At 30.8% G+C, this 21,739-nt stretch overlaps 1 protein-coding gene across 2 annotated transcripts; it reads left to right on the top strand.

Annotated features, from left to right (window-relative positions):
* The first annotated feature begins 3,655 nt into the window (after positions 1-3,655).
* LOC142323721 (uncharacterized) lies at positions 3,656-14,107 on the top strand. Of its 2 annotated transcripts, XM_075363873.1 has the most exons (3): positions 3,656-4,165; positions 8,274-8,761; positions 13,464-14,107. In XM_075363873.1, exons 2-3 carry the CDS (start codon positions 8,745-8,747, stop codon positions 13,975-13,977), a joined length of 531 nt encoding a protein of 176 aa, XP_075219988.1. In that variant the 5' UTR covers positions 3,656-4,165; positions 8,274-8,744; the 3' UTR covers positions 13,978-14,107. The 2 variants fall into 2 exon arrangements, with proteins under 2 accessions (XP_075219988.1, XP_075219987.1); XM_075363872.1 differs by lacking the exon at positions 8,274-8,761 and having other exon boundaries at positions 3,714-4,165.
* Positions 14,108-21,739: the final 7,632 nt, after the last annotated feature.

The following is a 21,739-nucleotide window of genomic DNA, read 5'->3' as shown; positions in this document are numbered from 1 at the left end:
CAGATGTATTTCTTATTTTCTCCTTTTTTCATTATTTCATTGGTATTACTGAGGTTTTCATGATTTATCTTTATGTTTGGTCTTATACAGACAAAACAAATAGAATTAAGATAAAAAATAAATAAAAATATGTATTTATTATTCATCCTTATCCCAAATCAGATTGAATCAAATCAGGTTCCATCTATCTATCCCATATTTTTTTTACATATGAAGTGTGGCTATTAAAAATAATGCTGCTGCTACAGAAGAACTTTACACACACCAAATTCATATGATAGATACCGCAGGTTTTTGAGCGGATTTAGATGTTTCCTAGATGGCTGAGAAGAAGTTGAAGATGATATTCACCTGGGTTGCCCTTCCACGTCAAAAACTGATAAAAATAAACTACTCGTGTGATTGCTGCTGAGTAGGCAAATTTTACATAACATGTAAAAAGTGTACACAAAAATGGTGCCTAAAATTCTCACAATCAAACAAAAAGAAGCTTGTGAAAATGTTTGTTCTGACGCTTTGAATGCCATTGAAGATGACCCTTGGAAAGAGTGATAACATGTGATGAATCTTGCATTTTCACTTATGATCCAGAAACAAAGCGTCAATCCATGCATTTTTTTTTAACCTCCGGGTTATTTTAACCACCGTTAGGTATTGCTTCAGAGGATGAGATGAATGACAATTTTTGTAGTGTGTGAAAATGCCATGCCTGACCGGGATTTGAACCGGGGACTCCCGGATGAAAGGCCAAGACGCTGCCACTTGCACCACAGAGGCCAGTGTCAGTTGATGCATTGGAAGGCAATGGAAGAAATTTTAAATTAAAATTTTTTTGTTTTAATATAAAATAATAATCTTTTGATTCTGTATGTGCATGAGTAAATTTATAAACTAGCCCCCATGTTGTAGTAGAATCATCTTTGTCATGCATCCAGAAGGTTTTAAAATCAAATCCCAGGTAAACTAACATTTTTAACAACCATAAAATTGATCTCATCTTAACATTAAAAAAAGTAACTTAAGCATGTGTTTAGTTACTTAAAGAATCGGTAAATTGATTAGAATCTGAAAAACAAACTATTTTCTGATTCATAGATCACATATGAATGAGGTTTACATTTTTGGATTGATCCATGTTACCCAGTGGTGGTTGCATGACCATTTTTGATTGTTATAATTTTTTATGTACTCATTCTCTAGTATTTCAAAAGCTCAAAACCAATTTTTACTTTTTTGGACATTGCTGTTTTTCCAATATCTCAGTTTAACTGACTTAGGGACTTGAAACAAAAATCATTGTATTCTGTATAAAATTACTGCATATTATGTTATATATATCATTTTCCCACCATGTTTATTTATCCCCTAGAATGCAACAATTTTTCCACAAGTATTTCACTGTGAAGGGACAGTTCTAATATTTATATCCCTTCTTAACGTAGTTCTAGAAAGCCTGTTTATGAATTGTGATTTTTGATATCCTCTTACTTTATTTTTTATAAAAGATCAAAAGTACAGGATTTTTCAAAATTTATTATTTTTGACACCTTATATCTAAGATTGTGAAGGTAAAAAAATTCAAAAATTGAATGGTTTGAAGCCCCTTGGGGGGGGGGGGTGCAGTAATAACTACAACATTGATATTCAAGTTAACACTAGTTATAATATGCCCAAAAAATTCAAAGAATTATACTTTTGTTTAGCCATAAAGTTAATTTGATAAAAGTTCTTGTAATGTTAAAAAATAATTTAGGGCCAACTTAACTGAAAAGAAAATATTTGAAATAGAGATACATGGTGTATCTCTATACATCCAATTTATGCAGCTTAATTTCTATAGTCCTGAATTAGTGTGTGCTTTGTTAAAGCTGATAATCTTGTTTACTGAAACAAAATTTTAATCATGTATATAACAGACACATTTATCACTTAAAATTATTATAACAGGCCTTTTAGTCAAAAGAGAGAATACCATGCCATTCACTGCACCTTAATAAATTACAATAGTCATTTATAATAATTATTATAAAATTTTCTAAATAGTTTATTATGGCATGAAAAATACTCTAAACAGATTAAATACACTATGTTCTTGTATAACTGGTAATTGTCTTGTAATATGCTACTTATCAAAAACTTTATTTTTAAGATTTATTTGTGATAATGAAAAGGCACCATGAAATTAGACCACACTGCACTGTGACATGTTTATACTGATTTCATCTTGATTTAAGCAACACTCATACTATTATAGGAATGTCTACAACATAATCAGGTATGATAGTAGAAATCTTCTGATAATTAATCCACACATTACAAACTGTTTAAATCATTTAAATATATATTCAAGTATAGTATAGCATGGTTTTTGACTTAATATGTACAAACATAATATAGCATCAATCTTTTTCAAATCTCTTTATAGAAATAGGTACTCATACAAAGATATTAACCCCAAAGATATTAAAATGTAAATTTTACCCATACACATAAATCATGAACCAAACAAACTTGAGTAGGATAACATTTAGAACATACTACATTTAACAAAAAGTCAACTTATACAAAGCAAGTTCACTTACTATATGAGATGTAATGCAAACCAAATCACGTACTGAACAGGCCTCCTGACTATTATAAAACAAAATTAGTGGTATTTAGAACTAGTTTTTCCATTAACCTGTCAATAAGTGGTAAGGAACTGATAACACTTAATTCTAATGTTGGTGGTACTTATGTTTACATAATAAGTATATTGTGTTGTTAATATCACAATGCGACAATTACACCCACTGCAATCATTTAAGTCCTACTCTGTAAACCTTAACAAGCATACATAATATTTAAATAGAGTATTTTATTTTTTACTGAGTGTTTTATTTTTTAAGTGGCATTTTCAGTTTTTTTATTTAATTTTTTTTTTTTTGTAAAATAGTTTATACTTCCAAAATGCTAATTTCTTAGTTAAAATTGTTTTTCATTATACCGTACGATCACTCAGAATTTCATAGAGATCTCTGTTTCTTTAGAATTAAGTTTTTATAATTAAATAAAAAAATATTTTTTTAATTGTATATATAAATATGTTTACTATGTCATTTATTTAAATATGAACAACTTTATTTCGCTGACTTATTTGGAAATGTATACTTTTCTTTTTGTTAAATTACTCATTAGAAATAATAAAAAAAAAATTTTAATAAATTATGTTCATCTGATAGGATGCAGTTTTATGGCTTACATAATACTTTTATTATATTTAAGTAGTTTTTATTTGGGTGATAGGATAATGTCCGTTGTTTGATAATTTCGTCACAGTAAGGTTTAACCTCCCTTTTAACTTTCGACCTGATACGGTAACGAAATCTCAAACGTTAATTAACTGCAGTACTTTTTGGTTTTATTTTTAGATAATTTTAAAATAATTTATTTGAATAGATATACTTTTTGTTATATTTACACTAACTTTCTGCAGCTTACCTATTTATGTGAAAACGTTTTGATCGGCTATCCTCCAGTAAAAATCATACACGCAAAAGTAATTGTTAAAATATGAATGCAACAGAAGCTGTAATAATTGAATAGGACATAAAGCAAAAGAAAAGAATGGTGTTAAAATTATAGATTGGCCAATGGGAATTTTCTTTTAGTCGATCCGGTACAATTATAATCTATACAAATACCAAATAGTGGTAATAGTGGTTATTTACAATAGTTATATCCCCACAGAAACTCCTTCCTGCAAATTACTTCTCGAAAATCTGAACAACTTGTCACTTGAACTGGAGGAATGGAAGATTCCCAGCCATGGAAAAGATGTTATTGAAACGTTTTTCAGTTTCGGTTCTTGAGAAGCAGTAAAGTAGATAGGGAAAATCGACACTATTTCCCGAATGGTAATGGTATGAAATTTCAAAATATCAGTGTGTACTACCACGTGATGTTTGTACTGAGTTACTCTTTTTCCAAACGTCCCTGAAAATATGCTAATTGTTAAGCGTAGGGATTTGTTTGGTTCTTAAAATAGTTTCTCAGCTGTTTTTCTCATTGTGGTTATGTTTGATGTCTGTATTGGTAGAATAATGGCATCTCTTGTAGCTGATTACGGTACTTCAGAGTCTGATAATTGTAGTGAAAATTCCGAGGTAGAGGAATTGGCTGAAAAGTAAGTATATTACATCATACGAATTTTGTATTGTGAATAAATTTTTTTTTTTTGGAAAACGACGACAATAATGTATAACCTCATTGTAACGTAAGCATAACATACGTTCTTTTATCAGCGTTTTAATTTGTTTTTATCTCTTTACGATAATAATTATTAACAGTTTCTGTTGTAACAGTTTTGATTTACTTAAATTTTATCTTATCCAGAATTTTCATTTATTTCTTATTTATATACGTAGAATTTAATCATTCAACAAAACATAGGTTTTCTATGGAACTGATGTTTTGTTTTACCAACACCTTATATCTTAAAGTACTGTTTTTATTTTTTTAATCGAGTATGGAATCTACTTGTACTGTAAGTGAACAAATGCTTCTTTTAGTAGGTGTATCACTTTTTTGTTTAAGATTGTTAGTGGTTAAATTAATGTACTTTATGTTTATTTCCAGATTTTGAAGTTATTTTAGAATTTAGAAATTTCAAGTATATTTTAAGTTTTTTATGGATGATTCTGTGGAGTGATTTTCATAAAAATTTGAGATTGGTTAAAAATGTTCATAATGTGCCCATCTGCCCTTTATATTTCACATGTATAAAGAATAGATTAAAGGTAGAGAAAAAAGTTTTTTTGAACCAAAAGGGGTTTTTTACTTTGGGTTTTAAATCTTTTTATAAATAATGATGGAATTTTTTTGTGATTTTACATTGAGGTTAGGTAGTAGATTTCATTATGTAAATTTGTTTAATGGATTAGCTATCTGAAGTTTTGAAGAACTTGTGCAAGGTTCTTAACTTCATCTAACATTGTATGGATATTATGATTAATTGCTAATTTGAAATGGGAAATTAAAATACTTATTTTATTAATTTTTTTTTTTTGCCCGTTTTCATGTAAGATAAAATTTTTTTAAACAGATTTATACAGTACAGGAATTTCAGGCAACAGAAACTTGAACCCAATATTATTTTTTCACAGTTGTAAAAAATTACTGAAATTAATCCACATATTTCCCTTTATTGTAGGAAACTATAAAGTAATAAAATCTTCAGAACTTAAGAGCTTTTTTACATTAACATAATCTTACAAATTTTCTGCTTTTGCAAATCAGAAAACATTAGGAAATCCTAAAAGTTAAAAGTGCAGTTTCCTGATTTCTGGAAAAGATTTTTGATCACTTTTTTGTTATTTAAATTTAGTCCAACATTGTAAAGTTTTTTTTAATGCCATCTGGTCATAATTTTTTTATTACATAATTAACTTCTTCGTTGCAAGCTTACCTTGTGTTTTGAAAATCTTTTTGTGTTATTATATGATGCAAATTTCTTAATTAAAACAGTGAAAGTTCAAAATGTGAGCTTAAAAATGATACGTTTTGCAGAATTAAAAAATAATCACTTTAATTTAATAATCTTTGCATAATCGCCCAGCTTTAGGCAACTCATTGTACAAAAAACCACTCTGGCAGCAAGCAGCCAACCAAACGGACCTAACCCAGCATGAAAGCCCAAATATGAGTTTGAGAGGCATAAGGCATTACGTGCTGTTTTAAAGTAAGTCTGTGTTTGATTGTTAAGAAGCCGTCATCCCTGCATCTCATTCGATTGATACAATGAATGTTTTGACATTATCAAACATTAATTAATGAGGCAGGCTGACAGCTACCCTTGGTACCAAACCCATGATTATTTTTTTTATATACAGTCATCTTGCTGGCAGTATGCTCCCAGAATTCAGTCTCCTATGTAGGATCAGGACTCTGTATAGGCCTGAACTGCTATATTATAATCATTACCTAAGTGATTATTGTAATTACTTGATTTTCTACTTAAAAGGTTAGCAGCTATACTTTATTGGTGTAAAGGATGGGAAAACAAGAAGCACATTTGTAAAAAGCACTAAAAATAAATGTTATTAGCTGATTTGGAGGGTATGACTGTTGTCTTAACCAAATACTTATAGAATTAATAAATATGTGATAGCCTGACCAATTATCTACTGGATATTGTGGCCTTGTTTTCACTTGATATATAAATGGCTAGTTCAGTTTTAATAAAAATTCTTTGGAAGTAGTTATACATGCTTAAACTTTAGTTAAGTTTGTTAGAGAATTTTTATGAAGGCGCATTGTGTAAACATAAAAGTTGTCTTTACTAGTTGAAGTTGGAATAGTGTTTTGTGGTGACTACTGTAGCAGCATTATATTATTATTTAAAAGAAAACTTGCTGTTAAACTATCTCTCAGATTTAGATTAGTGTACATTTTAGATTAAAATTACTTAGATTTGTGTCTTTTTTTTTTGTTGACCGTGCTCAGGAATCAGGCTGTGACAGAGAGTACTGGTTAATAATAAATTGTTTAAAACTTCCCTACTGCCTAAGATGAGAATATTAGGACAATACAGCATATTATAGATTTATATGGAATTCATTAAAAAAAGAAATTATGTGGTTTACTAGGAGACAATGCAGATATCATCAAAACAATGACAATTTCTTCTCATCAAAAACAAAACAATTTCATAGCATGATCTTTTTCCAAGAAATTTTGCCTTAAAAATTCATACTGTCAGTATTTTCCCCATTAGGAACAGAATTTTTAGTTTAATTATTTTTTTTAAAACTTTGAACTATTTTTCTTTTCTGTATGTGTTCAGTAATATTTACTTTTTATGAGTTTATTAGCATTTACAATTCTTTTACATTCATTGATTAATAATTTAACTTATTAATATAAGTAATATATATATATTTATTTATTATATTAATCTGATCAACTTAAATATAGAATAATAAAATAAAATAGGATGACATATACCTTATTTCATAATTCAAGAAAGAGTGCTTTTGCAAGCTCCTCACATCATCCGTTGCGTTATATAATTTTTCAAATCATTAGTACAAAATTACACATTAAAATTGAAATTAAAAATCCTATACTACACATAAGATTTAAAATTGTTAAAAGATCCTTTACCAAATTAAAATCAAACATAAATTAAAATTAAATATTTTTAAATTTAAAATTGCATATACATAAAAAAATATGAAATCATTTAATAAAATTAAATTAAAGAGTCAGATTTAAAATTAATAATTAAAACAAAATAGAAATCCATAGCTAGCCAAAGTTATGTGACGAGTTGAAGTATTATGAATTATCAGTCTCTAAAGAACCTGCTGCTTTTATGCTTGTGTCATCCTCATACTCTGTATGTAGTTTGATCAAATTAAATTTACTTTTACTTTATATATATATATATATATATATATATATATATATATATGTATATTTATAAAATCTTTCTAAAATGTCAAAAACCCTATTATGTGTATTAATATTGTATTTCCTAATTTCCAAATTTGTATGAATATCAGATATTGAATGTGTATTATTAATAAGATAATCAGAAACATTAGAGAAAGCCAGTTTTTTTACTTTTATAATATCTAAAGTGTTCATCAAATCTAGTTTTAAAGGATCTAGTGGTTTTACCTATATAAATATGGTCACAATCATTGCACTTTATTTTATAAATACCACACAAATTGTGTAAACCATATGAAGCAGTATGTTTATTATGTTTAAATATTTTATTAAATGGTTATTTGTCTGGTATGCAGGTTTAAATAAATTTTTATCATAAACCCTTGTTATATTTTCAACAGTATTATCAGTATATACATATTTTAAATATACATTGTCAATTTTTTGTGTTATTTATTGGTATTAAATATGTATTATTGTTAATTTTTGATAATTGTTTTTTGTATATATTATCTACTAAAGATTCATTATAACCACTATATTTAGCAGTTTGTTTTATAAGATCCATTTCTTTATTTAATATATTATTTCCATTATACTTTGTGTAATTGATTGCTCTTATAACCATGTTTGTATATGTATTAACTTTGTGTGACCACGAATGATTTGAATATCTACATATGGTGGTTTTGTTAGTTGTGGGTTTCCCATGTACTGATTTATTCCTATTATCTATTTCGATATTAGCATGTAAGTAATTTATTCTCCTATTTTATCAATTTCAAATCATTATGATAAGAATTTAACTTGTTCAAAATTATTAAATTTTCATTATACAGAGTGATTCAAAGAAACGGGAAATATTGAAAGTTGTGTTGGTAGCCGTGGGCAATTGGTACCACTTGATAAGTGGCACCAGCCTCTCTAACCTAACTTGCCATTTAGTTGTCATGGATCCTTGGAGTGGTGCACAACGTGCATTTGCCATCAAAGCGTTTTACAAAGACAATGACAGTGTGGAGGAAGCGCGTAGAGAATTTCGCCCTCATTTTAATCTGGGACGGCACGACCGTGTTCCATCAGCACATGCAATTAAAACATGGATATCTAATTTTGAGGAAACTGGTTCGGCAATGAAAAAGAAACCTCCAGGCCGTATATAACGGGATTATAGACAACAAAAATATCATCAACATACCTAGTCCAAAGTGAACATAAGTAATGAAACATAACATAAACATGAACATAAGTGCTATAAACAATTTTACTTTCAAAACTTTGTAAAAAAATCTCGGATATGATGGCTGACAATGGAAAGCCCATTAAGGTATTTTCGTGAGTATAAAATTTATCATTAAAATTAAAATAATTCTGTTGGCAAATATTTCTAATAACAACAATATTATAAATAAATAAAGGGTTTTCATGATTTTGTATTAATTTATTTTTTTATTATGTTGATTGTTTTTGTCTATGGGTATGCTAGGGGGTACATGTTACTAATGTCATAACTAACCATCCTGGTGATATCCCCAATTTGTAAGTCTTTTAATTTATTTACAAGTTTGTATCCATCCATTCTTTATATTATATTTATAATTAAATTCATTTTGATTCTAAGTATTTTATCTATTATTTTAGAGATGATGTAAGAAGGGACGGTTGTGAAATTAATTAAAGGTTGCATAGGTGTACTAGGCTTACGTATTTTTTGAAGTCCAGTTAATGCAGGTGCACTTGGTTCAAAAGGGTACAATATAGAATGATATGTTAAATTATTATTGTAATTAAAAATGTTTCTGTATTTTGTTATTTATTCCTAAACATTTTTTGGTGGGATCATTTATTTATTTAAAATTATTTTCTACTATATATTGTTCCATCAGATTTTTATACTTTTCAGATAAAAATTATATCAACAGGTATGTTTGATATATCTGATTTTAAGATGATACTATTATTTTTATTCAACTTATTTTTCAAATTGTTTATTAATTTTTTTATTAAAAACAGGTTTGTAAGTTACATTTTTATATTTGATATGAATTTTATTACCATGGTATTATGCAAAATTTCTTTATCATTATGATTACTTCATTGATATTTATTTCAGTGTCCACTAAAATATTCTTAATAGAATCATTATTATTCAGATTAAATTTAAACGCATTGGCTAAAACAGAATGGTTCTTATTATCAAGGACAACATTTGTTAAATTTATCAAATCAAGACAAGTATCAGTAAAGGAACCTGAATTCATCTGTATATCCCGAATTGCAAATTATCATAATCACTATCCCATAGTAAATCCCCTTGTATTGTGTAATAAACCAAACCCTTATTATTATTATAATCTTTATTAACATAATTGTGATTATTTTTATTACTGGAATTATTCTTTGTTTTTATTAAATTATCAATCTTATTATATTTGGAATCATTAAGTTTGATACACATCAATATTAGTCCTAATTAAATCAAATATAAAATTTCCAAACATTTTTACTAAATGAAAATGCTTTATATAATTCAGTATTTACCGAATTTCTTTTGTAATATGCAAGTTTGATTTCTTGTTTTACCCTAAACTTTTCAGCAAATTATTTTGTTTTCTTATACATTTATTAGACTGGTAATTTTTTGCATTGATTTTAGCATAGTGGTGTTACATTTAAGGCAGATTTCATTAAAACTTATTGAATGTAATATATTACTAAGTTTAATATGTAATTTGTAGAAATTGAAAATAAATTTTGCCTGGTTGGCATTTACAATTATTTTTCTAAAATTGATCCTTTCAAGAATCATATTCCTCTGCACGATACAAATTATATTAATCCCATCAACCTAAGTACAGAATAATAAAATAAAATTGGGTGACACCTACCTTATTCCACAATTCAAGCAAGACCACTTTCACAAGTCCCTCTTATCATCAGTATTCTGTAGTTTGGTTGATCAGATTAGTATAATTTGTATAGTGCAGAGGATTATGATTCTCAAAAGGATCAATTTTAGAAAAATATATATTTATATGTATATTATAAATATAACTGACCAGCTAGATTATTTTTAAGAAATAAAAATCAATTTTTAATGAAAATAATTCAAGTTATTATTAAAATAAATGTGTTTTTCTTGACAGCAAACTCTAATTGCTAAAATTTTAAGGTTCTGAAGTAAAATAACCTAATGAATCTCTTTTTGTTACTATAATGCTGTTCTATTTTTATATTTTATTGAGGTAGAATAGCATATATTTTTATTCAAAAAATTAAAAGAACAACCAAAAATGAAACCAACCATATTCAGAAAATTAAATATTACAACAAAAAAAAATTACCAACACTTTAAGAACACTTGACTTGTACTATTAAATGAATTTTTGTTATACTAAAAATCTGATGGCTTGATGGGTCTAATATTAATGAGTTACTATGGATATACTGTGGCAGTTTGGAAAACTCACCAGATTGGTCTAGTGGTTAACTCCTCAGAAATCAGCTGATTTTGAAAAGAGTTCTAAGGTTCAAATCCTAGTAAAGATTACTAGTATACTAAGATTACTTAGTACAAATTTGAATACTAGATCATGGATATTGGTGTTATTTGGTGGTTGGGTTTCAATTAACCACACATTTCAGGAATGGTTGACCTGCGACTGTACAAGACTACATTTCATTTACATTCATACATATCATCCTCAGAAGTAATAATACCTTATGGTGGTTCCAGAGTCTAAACACAAAAAGAAAGTTTGAAAAGAAAGATAAATGACAAAACAATTGAACAGGTTGAATTATGTTTGTTTCTTAACTAACTATTAGCTTAGCACACTTATCAGTAGGATTTTCCAAATTCTGCAAAATAGTCGCTCAATGTATTGGTCACTTACTGACACCACTAATTTTCTTTCTCAAAGTTATTTCTTTTTAGATGGAAATTATAGGAAACCAAACCTGATAAGTATTTTGTGGTTGCAATTCAAACCTGCAGTTTGGGCAATGTGGTTGTTACAACAGCTGAAATGTTAGCTGGCAAATTGTGTTAATGAAATTATACTTTTTTTGCCTTTCCAATCTGTGTTCTTGATTTCATTGCTTAGACTGCAATAAAATGATGTAATACTCACATGTGATTATTTTTCGTTTTTTAAAAGTCAGTGAAAATTATGTCCTTCACAATCCAGAAACAGTAGCTATCTTTCCATTAGAGGGCACTGTTGTTTCCTTCATCAGCAACAGTTCACTTACTCTGTCTGCTGTTGCTTTTCCTCAGGTGTGTAGTAAAGTTATGAGTTTGTGTAAAAATTCATTCTGGTTTCACATGAACTGCTCTACCCAAATGTTTTGCAGTGTTGAATGTCACATTCAGAATTATTTCTGTTTTCAATTTGTGGTCTGCCACAATGATCTTACCGATTCTTCTTGTGATCATTTCTTCAGCTGTCGCCCTGTTAATTTGGCATCCTCTTCGATGTTAGTCTTCAGAGTTTATTTAAATTCAGCAACCCATGTGTGAAAATTCTTAAATGGTAGTGCAGACTTACAAAGAACTATATCTAACTTGCCTTTTTATTTGGGTAGCCATTTTCTCTTTTAAAAAGAAGAATTTTATATCTTCAAAAACTTCCTTTTTCTCAGTTTTATTAAAATCGCTGAGAGCATCTTCTCTAGCGAACTGTTGAACTAACATTTAGGAATTATAATTAGTATTTAACAATAAAAGAAAATAACTGACTGAGAACATTAATTTTGCTTCCATCTATTTCTTATTTAACTTAGTTGTCAAACTACCCTCCTATATTTATTAAATGGATTTATTGTACTTCACTTTTATTATTTTATGTTTCTCGGTGCCAGATTGCTGATGTATGATTGTAAGATATATGCTTGCTAGTATTGCATACATCTGCACAGTCTCCTGATTTACATTCTTATTTGTATCCAATCTGTCTTAATGAAATTTTTACTTCCTTGTACGAAGTATTGTTGTGATTGCAAAAAATTGTCATCTTCAGATTTCAATGTAAGTATCCATTTTGACTAGTTTCAGCGTGATGTCTGTACGTACGTATGTATATACCAGACATGTACATATCTTGCATAAATCTTCAAAAACAATTAGCCATAGTATGTTGAAATATTGGATTCAGGACTGTTGCAACTGTGTACCTCCCCTTTTGATTGCAATTAACTGAACCAAAAGTGTCCAAAATCCAAAAAATCTGGATTTTGGACTTTTTATTAACTTTAGTAATAAGCCCTCATTGAGAGCTTTTCAACGATATATCATAAGAGGTACTTATTTTGATTGGTTCCGGGGTAACATTAACATTTTCTTCCTCTTCATATTCATCTCCTTATGGTTTATTTGAGATATATTTCTTAATGTTATCTTTCTTTTTCATTTTAGATTATTCACTAAATATTGTAATAATAAAAACTGAATATTTTACACCGTAAGGTCGAAATTAACATTTGTAACTAGTATGCAGGAGTTTACTAAATGGAATAGTTTAATTATTTTTAAACTTTAGTAGTACGACACACCAGAAATCTGAAACTTTTGTTAATCAGTAACTCACGAAGATACAATTAATACTGATCTATTAATATGAGTAATAAAGGGACTTTTACTCTATCCTAATATTTCATGTAAGATTGTTGAATTAATAATTGCTTAAATGTTTGATGTTAATAAAAACTAATATTTCAGCAATAGTGTAACTTCACTTTATTAAAGAATTGGAGGATCGTATCTCACTTTCAAATGAATAAGTTTAAATGAAGTGCAGCAAAAAATGTGTATAGGTAATTTAATAGGCGTACAAGGAAGTCATGTAGTGTCCACATCAGATATTTTACTTTTACAGAAAAGATTTTACATAACCCTTTTTTGTATGAAATATTGTTTGTATATTATTTGCAATTGAGCTAAAAATTCATCTAAAATGATGCATATCCATCATGTTTCATTGATATGATTTGTGGAGATCATGTTTATTTTTCATGATTTTATTTTCCAGAGAGCCAGTTATTCAAGAAAAATTGCCGTTGCCAAGTTTTGGGTCAGAAAATCTTAATGTTAAAAATTCTGTATTTGCTAATCCATTTATTGAAGCAGAAAATGCTAAGGAAGCAATTCTCGAAAAACATGTAAAAATGATACCGGCTAAGGATGATTTAACAAATATTAATGGTAAAAAAATTTGTTGGATGTATAGAAAAGGACGATGCCGCTTTGGACACAATTGTAAATATGCTCATGATTCTGATGTACATAATACTGAACAGAACAGTTTTACGGCAGAAAATTCTGAAAAATGTATGGAACAGTCAAGTACAATATCTGTTACTATTGAAAGTAATTCTGATAATGTAAAAAATAGTGATAGTAATTTGTTAAAAAGTAGTGATAATAGTACTGTTAAAAAGAAAAAACGGCCTGGCTTATCACAGGCATTAGTACCTGGTAAAAAAGTTTTAAATATGTATAAAAAACAAAAACTGTCAGACTCTACTACAGTTTCAGATATCTGATAAAATTAAATATTGTATTCGAATCTTTAATATAAAAAAGGAAATTGAAATTAGTACAAAACTTGTAATATAGTAATTATTTAAAAACCCAAATGTATTGTTGTAATAAAAGTATTTATGTATTTGTTAATTTTATGGTTTTTTACTTTTTTCTTTAGTCTCAATTGATTCTATACCTGCTTTGCATTACACAGGGAAATAATTATAATGAGGTTAATTAAATTCAGTTACCATTAACGATGATTATAAAAATTAACAATTTAAAAAAAAAATCATTCCTTTCCATAAAAATTTAATTAAAAGTAACAGCACTTTTGGTTATTAACACTCTGTCAGATATTTAAATTTGTTAAAATATGATATCACAAGAAAATATTTGTGTTCATTTTTGTCAGAATATTTAAAATGTGTGTAAACACATTTATTATATTAATGTTTTCTTCTTTTTTTAAATAATTTTATGCTTCTGATGATGGCATTAGCAATAAAACATTTTCCAACGAGAAAAACCTGGCAGTTCACCAGTCACAAAATAAGACGACAACCAACCCCCAATGTACGGCAATCTTACAAAGTCCAATCTATACAATGTAAGCACCCTGTGCATTTGATTGCCCAATTTTAACTATCTAATGATATTGAATTATAATACATTGTGACAACCCTCTGATAACAAGCACAATCGTTACTATTCACAGAATGCTTATGGTCATTCCAAAGACATCTGTAGTTAACACAAGTCGGGCCCTCCATCTTCTTAGGATACTGCTCTCGTTTGTGTCCCTCATCCCCAAAACCAGATGTTTACTCAGTTTTGCTGTGTGTCCAAACTGGCAGTACTTGAAATAATGTTGAACATCTACATATTCTTTCTTTGACCCTACTCAAAGAGAAGTCAATTAACAACCTGCCCTCAGATACAAAGCCTTTAAATAGTTCAGGACTCAGCTTGAAGACACTGTGGTAACGCTAAGCCTCGGGCCTACCCGTTTTGAATAACAATCGATAATCAACCTTGAAGGCCGCCTTAGCCATCTTGCGTATTTTGCTTCCGTTGGAGAGTCATTAACTCCTCCTCAGATAGACGTCGATCAATATCATACACGATGACCTTAGGTCTATTCTGCCTTTTAGAGGTGACTTTCATGTTAGTTTTACCGACCTTGAAGGAGTCAGAAATAACTTTTGTCTCTGTCGTCAGCAATGACAACTAGCCACTTCATCTCATGTATATTTTGAATTCTCAGGCTCGACCTTTTCTGTCAAAGGACTACCTTTATCCTTCATTTCCTTGGTAGATTTTGCCGATATCCCTTTCTTTAAATTAACAAAAACAACTTCAGGCTGCTTTCCAGACAGACTGGCCTCTTGTTTTTCCTTCAATACTGAGAACAAGGCTTACGTTGAGGCACAACTGAAACAAAAATCTTTTCCTTTACAATCACCTCACGCACCTATGAAGGCCTCTCAATCAACTTATCATACCCTTTCACAATGGCAGAAATAATTGATTTGAATTCTTTCATTCTGGGGATAACCTTTTCACGTACGTTAGCTGAACTGCTCTTGGGACTCTCCAAGAATTGCATAAACGACTCTCCAAGAATTGCATATTGTTCATTAAATAACCTCATAAGTGAAGCATAACTCCCCACATACTCTCTCGCTTGAACAAAATCCTTAACCCGAGTAGAGATACCCGATATCCCAGCCCTTGGTTCATCATGATGAGGAAGAATGATCAGGCCTACTTCACTAGGAATGTATTTTGCCTGCCTGGACTTACCTGTCTTACCCCCCTTTTATCAGACCTACTCAGTATTAATTGAATAAAAAAAACTATTAAATTAATTTAGAGTTGTTCACTGTCGATAACAAGTCATATATATCAATGGCAATGTAAACAAAGGAAAGACCAATAAGATCAATGCAAGATGGCCACTGCCAAACACAACGACCAATATGGCCATTGCCAGTGTAAACAAAATCACAACTGATTAATTAACAAATTTATTTGAATGATACTAAATTGTAAAACTGCCAAAACAACTGTATTTTATCACAAAATACATCAAAACAAAAAGAAAGGCCACCCAGAAGGGTGACTAAATAAATTAAACCACCCAACTATCTTACAGCCCAGATAGCCTAAGACTAAACAAGCAAAAAAAATTAAAAATAACTAATTGCTCAGAAAATAATAACTATACAAACAATTCAAGTTTTAAACTCAACCTATTTTACACTGGGAGAGGCAGCACTATTTACAGTTCAGCTTATTCTACTTGAATCCTCCAGTATTACAAAATGCAAGAAGACTAGGAGAGAATTTAGATTATAAATATCATATGTACCCTTTATTTGTACTGTCTCTTAAGCTACATATGTGAACAACACACACATAAAAAAAAATAGTAGTTTAAAAACTATTACTTTAAACCCCCCTTGCAGTAGTTTAAAAATCCAGGTCCTTAATGCTCCTCAAGTAAAGTTTCACCTACTGCAAGCTTATATGCACCAATTATTCAACAAAAATCTATCATATTAATTTTTAAATTGGCTACTTAGTTCGTTCAACTGGAATGCTAAATTTTATACTTGACAAGTATAAAAAGTCAAAAAATTCCTTCTATCTGATTACAATTACTAAAAAAAAACTGGAATATAGTATTCTAAATTCAAAACTTTAAACTATTACTTATCACATTATAAGAACTTAAGAAGAAATCCCGATATCTTACTGTTGTAATAAGAAATCTTGATTTCTTCTTTAAGCTCAGGAATGGTTGGTATACATTTCCTGTAAACCTTGAACTTGTTCTGCTGTAACAAGTCATAATAATAATTGATGAATTCTACTTATTTACTGTGTCTGGTATAATTTCTAACACTGTTATTGATTATTATCAATGACATGCAGCAGATAATAAATTTAAATTATACAAATATGTATGCATTTAATTATTTCACTTAAAGTTTGTATAAAGATGTACTTCACTCACCTGAATCATTAACACATCTGCTGAAAAAAAACAAATTTTGTAAAAGGAATAATAAATGTGATAGCATTTGAGGCTTTTGTACACAGTGTACAACTGAAAAAACCAAGATTTCAATCAGAATATTAAAAACACTTCTATATAAGATTTAAAAATTTCTATTTACATATATTTTTCAAAAGATAATTTTGGGTTAAGAAATAATAAGCAGAATAAAAATTACAACATTTTTCTTAAATAAGAGGTGAAGAGTTTTTAGCAACTTGTAAAAACATTCTGTACTACAAGTTACTCTAAACGTGAAAAAACAAAAAATGTTCATGTACTTTATACTTTTTTATAATTAAAAATTTTAGAAATAAATCAACTAGATTTACAGAGTGATTACAAATGAAATGTTCACTTTCAATAGCTTATAAAAAATTAAACTGGTCTATGTGAATACAGTAAATGATAGTTTTACAGGAAATTTTTTAAAGTTTATGTTGGTATATCTGCTCTGCTGATAATGTCACTGACTGATTTGTCAAGTTACCATTCTGACCAGATGGCTGCTACTGCAGTAGAGAACGTTTTTTGTGTGCTCGAATTGGCCAAACTCTGTTACTGCAGCGACATTTAAGAACAAAATATGGTAAATCACCACCAAGAAAATCAATCTATGACTAGAATAAACAGTTTCAAAAGAAAATTGCCGGAAGACCTCTGTTTCAGAAGAACAAATTGATCATGTTTGTGCATGTGTTTGCCTGGGCTACATTGGTAGCCCAGATAAATCAACTAGATTATCAAGTTTAGAAATGCACATGCCTCCACCAAAATTCTGCAGAAATGTTTGAAAATGATGCCTTATAAATTACAGTGAGTACAAATTTTAAATGTCGACGATAAAGTCTTATGTAAACATTTTTGTGTGGAGTTGCAGGAATGTGTTGAAAATGATGATGGCTTTTTTCATCGCCTAATTTTCAATGATGAATGTACGTTTCACATTAGTGAAAAATTTAATAGAGATAGTGTAAGAATATGGGGTACAGAAAACCCAAGAGAAAGTTTACAACATATATATGATTCCCCTAAACTGAATGTTTTGCACTGTATCTCATGAAAGGGTTGTGTACTCTTTTTTTCACAAAGTGACAATAATTGGAGTAATTTATCTAGACATGTTAAATAAATGATGATTAATGCCTCAACTCGAGGAAGATAGTGAAAAAATCATTTTTGTAGAAGATGGAGCTTTGCCTCACTGGCAGTTGCAGGTCAGAAATTATCTGGATGAACGCCTTCCCAGATGATGAATTGACTGTGCAAGTGAGGAAAACATGGTGTTTAAGCGTTGGCCACAACGTAGTTGAGACTTAACGCTTTGCGACTGCTTTTTATGGGTTTATGTCAAAGACAAAACTCTTGTACTATCCCCTTCCTGTTGATATCAGTGACTTAAAACAACGTAACATAAATGCTGTTGCTATTGTTGACCAGCATATGTTTGGACGAATTCAACTACCATGTTGATATCTGTCAAGTTACAAATGATGCATACATTGAATATTTATAAATAGATACTTAGAAGAATTCTATATAAACATGTAAGTAGTAATCATCTCAACTCTTAAAAAATACATTTTTAATAAGCTATTGAATGTGTATATTCATTTGTAATTGCTCTGTATAAAAATAATTTAATTAAATTTACACCATTTAGGTAAAAATTTCTCAAAGTGACTTTATTAGTGAAAATCAAAACATATGAAAAAAAATGTTTTCTTTTAACTTCTTAAAATGCACAATAAAATGTGAATCCTTTCGTAAAATTTCCTTGTTTTTATTCAAAAATCTTAACAGCCGTTTTCTGAAAAATAATAATATAATTTATGGCCAGAAAAATATTACTACATATATATATTAAGCAAGATCTAAAAAGGTGTGAAATTACAATCATACTTATCTGTGAAGATTCGGGATAATTCTACTGAAATACAGTACATATTTACTTTACAATCCTGTTGAACAGGAAATATAGGTATTATCTATGTTATGATACTTTTATTTATGCATGAAACACTCAAAAAGGCAGAAAGGGTAGCATCGGCGGTCACTAGACTGATGGTTAATGCCGCAAGATCTAGAGCTTCAAAAAGGAGTAATAGCTTTGACGGTGACCTCCATTATTATCTATGCAGCACTGATATATGGGGTCGATCTCTAGACATCTTAAGGAATAAGATGAGGGCCAACAGGATATACCAGAGATTGACACTGGCGTATCGCACTTGTCTCGCTAGAGGCAGTATGTTGGTTATTGCTGGGATGCCCCCAGTGGATCTCCTGGCAGAGGAGCGATTTGAAAGGTACCAGGGCACGGACAGGTCTGTGGCTAGGGTCTTCCTAATGGGCCGCTGGCAGGAGAGATGGTGTAGTGCCCTAATGGGTCACTGGACTTTCAGGCTGATACCCTGTATTGAGAAATGAATCTCTAGAAAGTATGGCGACGTAGATTTTTGGATGGTCCAGTGGCTGTCTGGCCACGGATTATTCAGTGCATATACTTATATAAAAGAGGGAGACGGGTGTCGCCAGGGTGCCTGTGTTGTGGTCTTGAAGATGATGCAGAGCATACCTTCCTATGGTGCCCAAGTGGGCTCCGAATAGACCGTTTGAAGGAGAGAACTCCCCAAAGGAAATTATGAGCATTATGCTTAGCTCCAATGATGGTTACTTACTCACATGCCTTACGCACTAATGCCCTAACATACACAATACGGGTGCACTCCCCACAAAAAACATCTGTTGGCATCTCTCATGCAGATTCTGTCAACACAACAAACAAACCTACCTCTGCATTCATTTCAAACAGTCAGAGGCTTACTACTGAGTCTACCATCAGGAGCAGGGACAGAGTGCCCAGGGCCCCATCGTGCCTAGGCAACCCCGTTGGTTGGGGTCTCTTGTCCCTAGACACTGAGCCATAAACCTGCCCTTCCCTGCCCCCTCCAGCGTCTTGCTGTCATGCAGGACTTCGAGCCATGCAATTCCTCCATTATCATTTTAATGAATTTGAATTATTTTCCAGCCACTCTGAAACCTCAACATTATTTGCTGTCTCTTTGGGGGAGAACATGTCCTCTTGTCCAAGAGCATGCAAGATCTCCTGTCAGGCATTTTCCAACCTCGGGCATTGATAAGATACATGGTAGGCTGTTTCTGCCTCTTTGTTGCATTCAGGGCAGGTGTCATTGTCCACGTATGCCCGGAAGCCACCATGGCCCGCCAAGAATTGTGTGAGATCGTAGTCCAGTATGCCATATGGTCTCTGGTACCAGCCCTTCACGTCTTCAACAATCCAATGGGTCCATAGGCCCTTTGTAGACTGATCCCATTGCTCTTGCCAGGTATCCAAGAGCTCCTCGGTTATCTCTTGTGTTAACCTTTTTTTTGTCACTGGTAGTCAGGGGTCAGTTCGCAGAGCCTCCTCCGTAGGGTGATTGGAAGTGCTCCTGCCAGGACCTCTGCCGCCTCTCTGGAGATGATCCTGTAGGCAGATGTTATTCTGAGGCAGCACTTGCTATGTAAGGATTGCAGTTTGGCCCTGTGCATTGTGTTTCGAGTGACACCACAGGTCTGCTCTATACACCAGGGTGGAGTATAGCATTCTTGCCAGCGTTTTCCTCTTGGCGGCAAGATGGACTGCCTGTGTTTCATTCAAGTCATTCTTGCTGGTTCCAGGAAGTACTGTCCAAGAAAATGGAAGAAGATAAACCAAGGTATAGGGGTGGTGTTAAGTCTGATAGTGGTGGAGGGCCAGCCCTCGGGGGTCCTATAGGATTGTCGCTGCTTGAGGATGACATAAGTAGAACCTGAGACACTCGTGGGGATGATGTGTGCCTGCTTAGGCGATCCCATCTCCAGGCTGTGTGAGGGGAAGGGTTTTTAGTGGGTCCCTGCTTCAGCAGGAAACCCCACACACCCAGCAGTACGGGCTGCTTGGCATCTGGTTGCAAATTTTCCCTCCTGACATAAAAAAAAAGTTGATGAAGCAACTTTTGATATAAATTAACAGTAAATTTTATTTCTTACATTAAACAATATTTTTCAATACTATGTTTTCACAGTATTTTTTAATACTACAGTTTTAAAAAATGGTACTTTTTAACACTGCATTTTAACAATATTTTTAAATTGTTGAAAACTTTTGTTAAATATGGGTTCCAAGTGGAAAATGACTGAAGACAACAAACAACTTTTAATAGAAAATCATGAAGTACGATTTAAACGTACCATCTATTTAAAAAAAAAAATACACAGGTACAGAGAGGAAGAAATTGCCAACTTTTTTTTTCAGATGAATCATTTATTTATTCTACAAAATGCAAAGCAAAGCCAGGACTGATGGCTCCTACATCGGTTATAAAAGAATATTAATAAAGGGAATAGACTAATAATAATTGTTCACGGAGGCAATGGGAGTGGTGGTATTCCTAATGTGTGATTTTTATTTTTAAATTGGGTGCCAAATTAGAGGATTGTAAAGACGAAATTAACATTGAAAATTATGAAAAATGGGGGGAAGATCTACTGATACCAAATCTTCCAGAACATTCAGTTTTAGTAATCGATAATACGTCTTATCATAATAATAAAAAGTTGTACCCAACTCCAAATTCTAATTGTAGAAAGACAGTTATGTTGGACTGGTTATAAAAATGAGACGTTCATGGTAATGCAACTATGCTCAATTCTGAACTATATCGACTTGTAAA

This window comes from Lycorma delicatula, chromosome 4 (assembly GCF_047948215.1).
Source record: "Lycorma delicatula isolate Av1 chromosome 4, ASM4794821v1, whole genome shotgun sequence".
Classification (NCBI taxonomy): Eukaryota; Metazoa; Arthropoda; class Insecta; order Hemiptera; family Fulgoridae; genus Lycorma; species Lycorma delicatula.
This window is presented reverse-complemented; position numbering and strand designations above follow the sequence as displayed.

Bases quoted from the DNA above. Each gene is read 5' to 3' on its own strand.
- LOC142323721 (XM_075363872.1), top strand. From the start codon at position 4,056: ATGTTTGATGTCTGTATTGGTAGAATAATGGCATCTCTTGTAGCTGAT. The intron at 4,166-13,463 runs GTAAGTATATTA...TTTATTTTCCAG, and splicing joins GTAGAGGAATTGGCTGAAAA to AGAGCCAGTTATTCAAGAAA.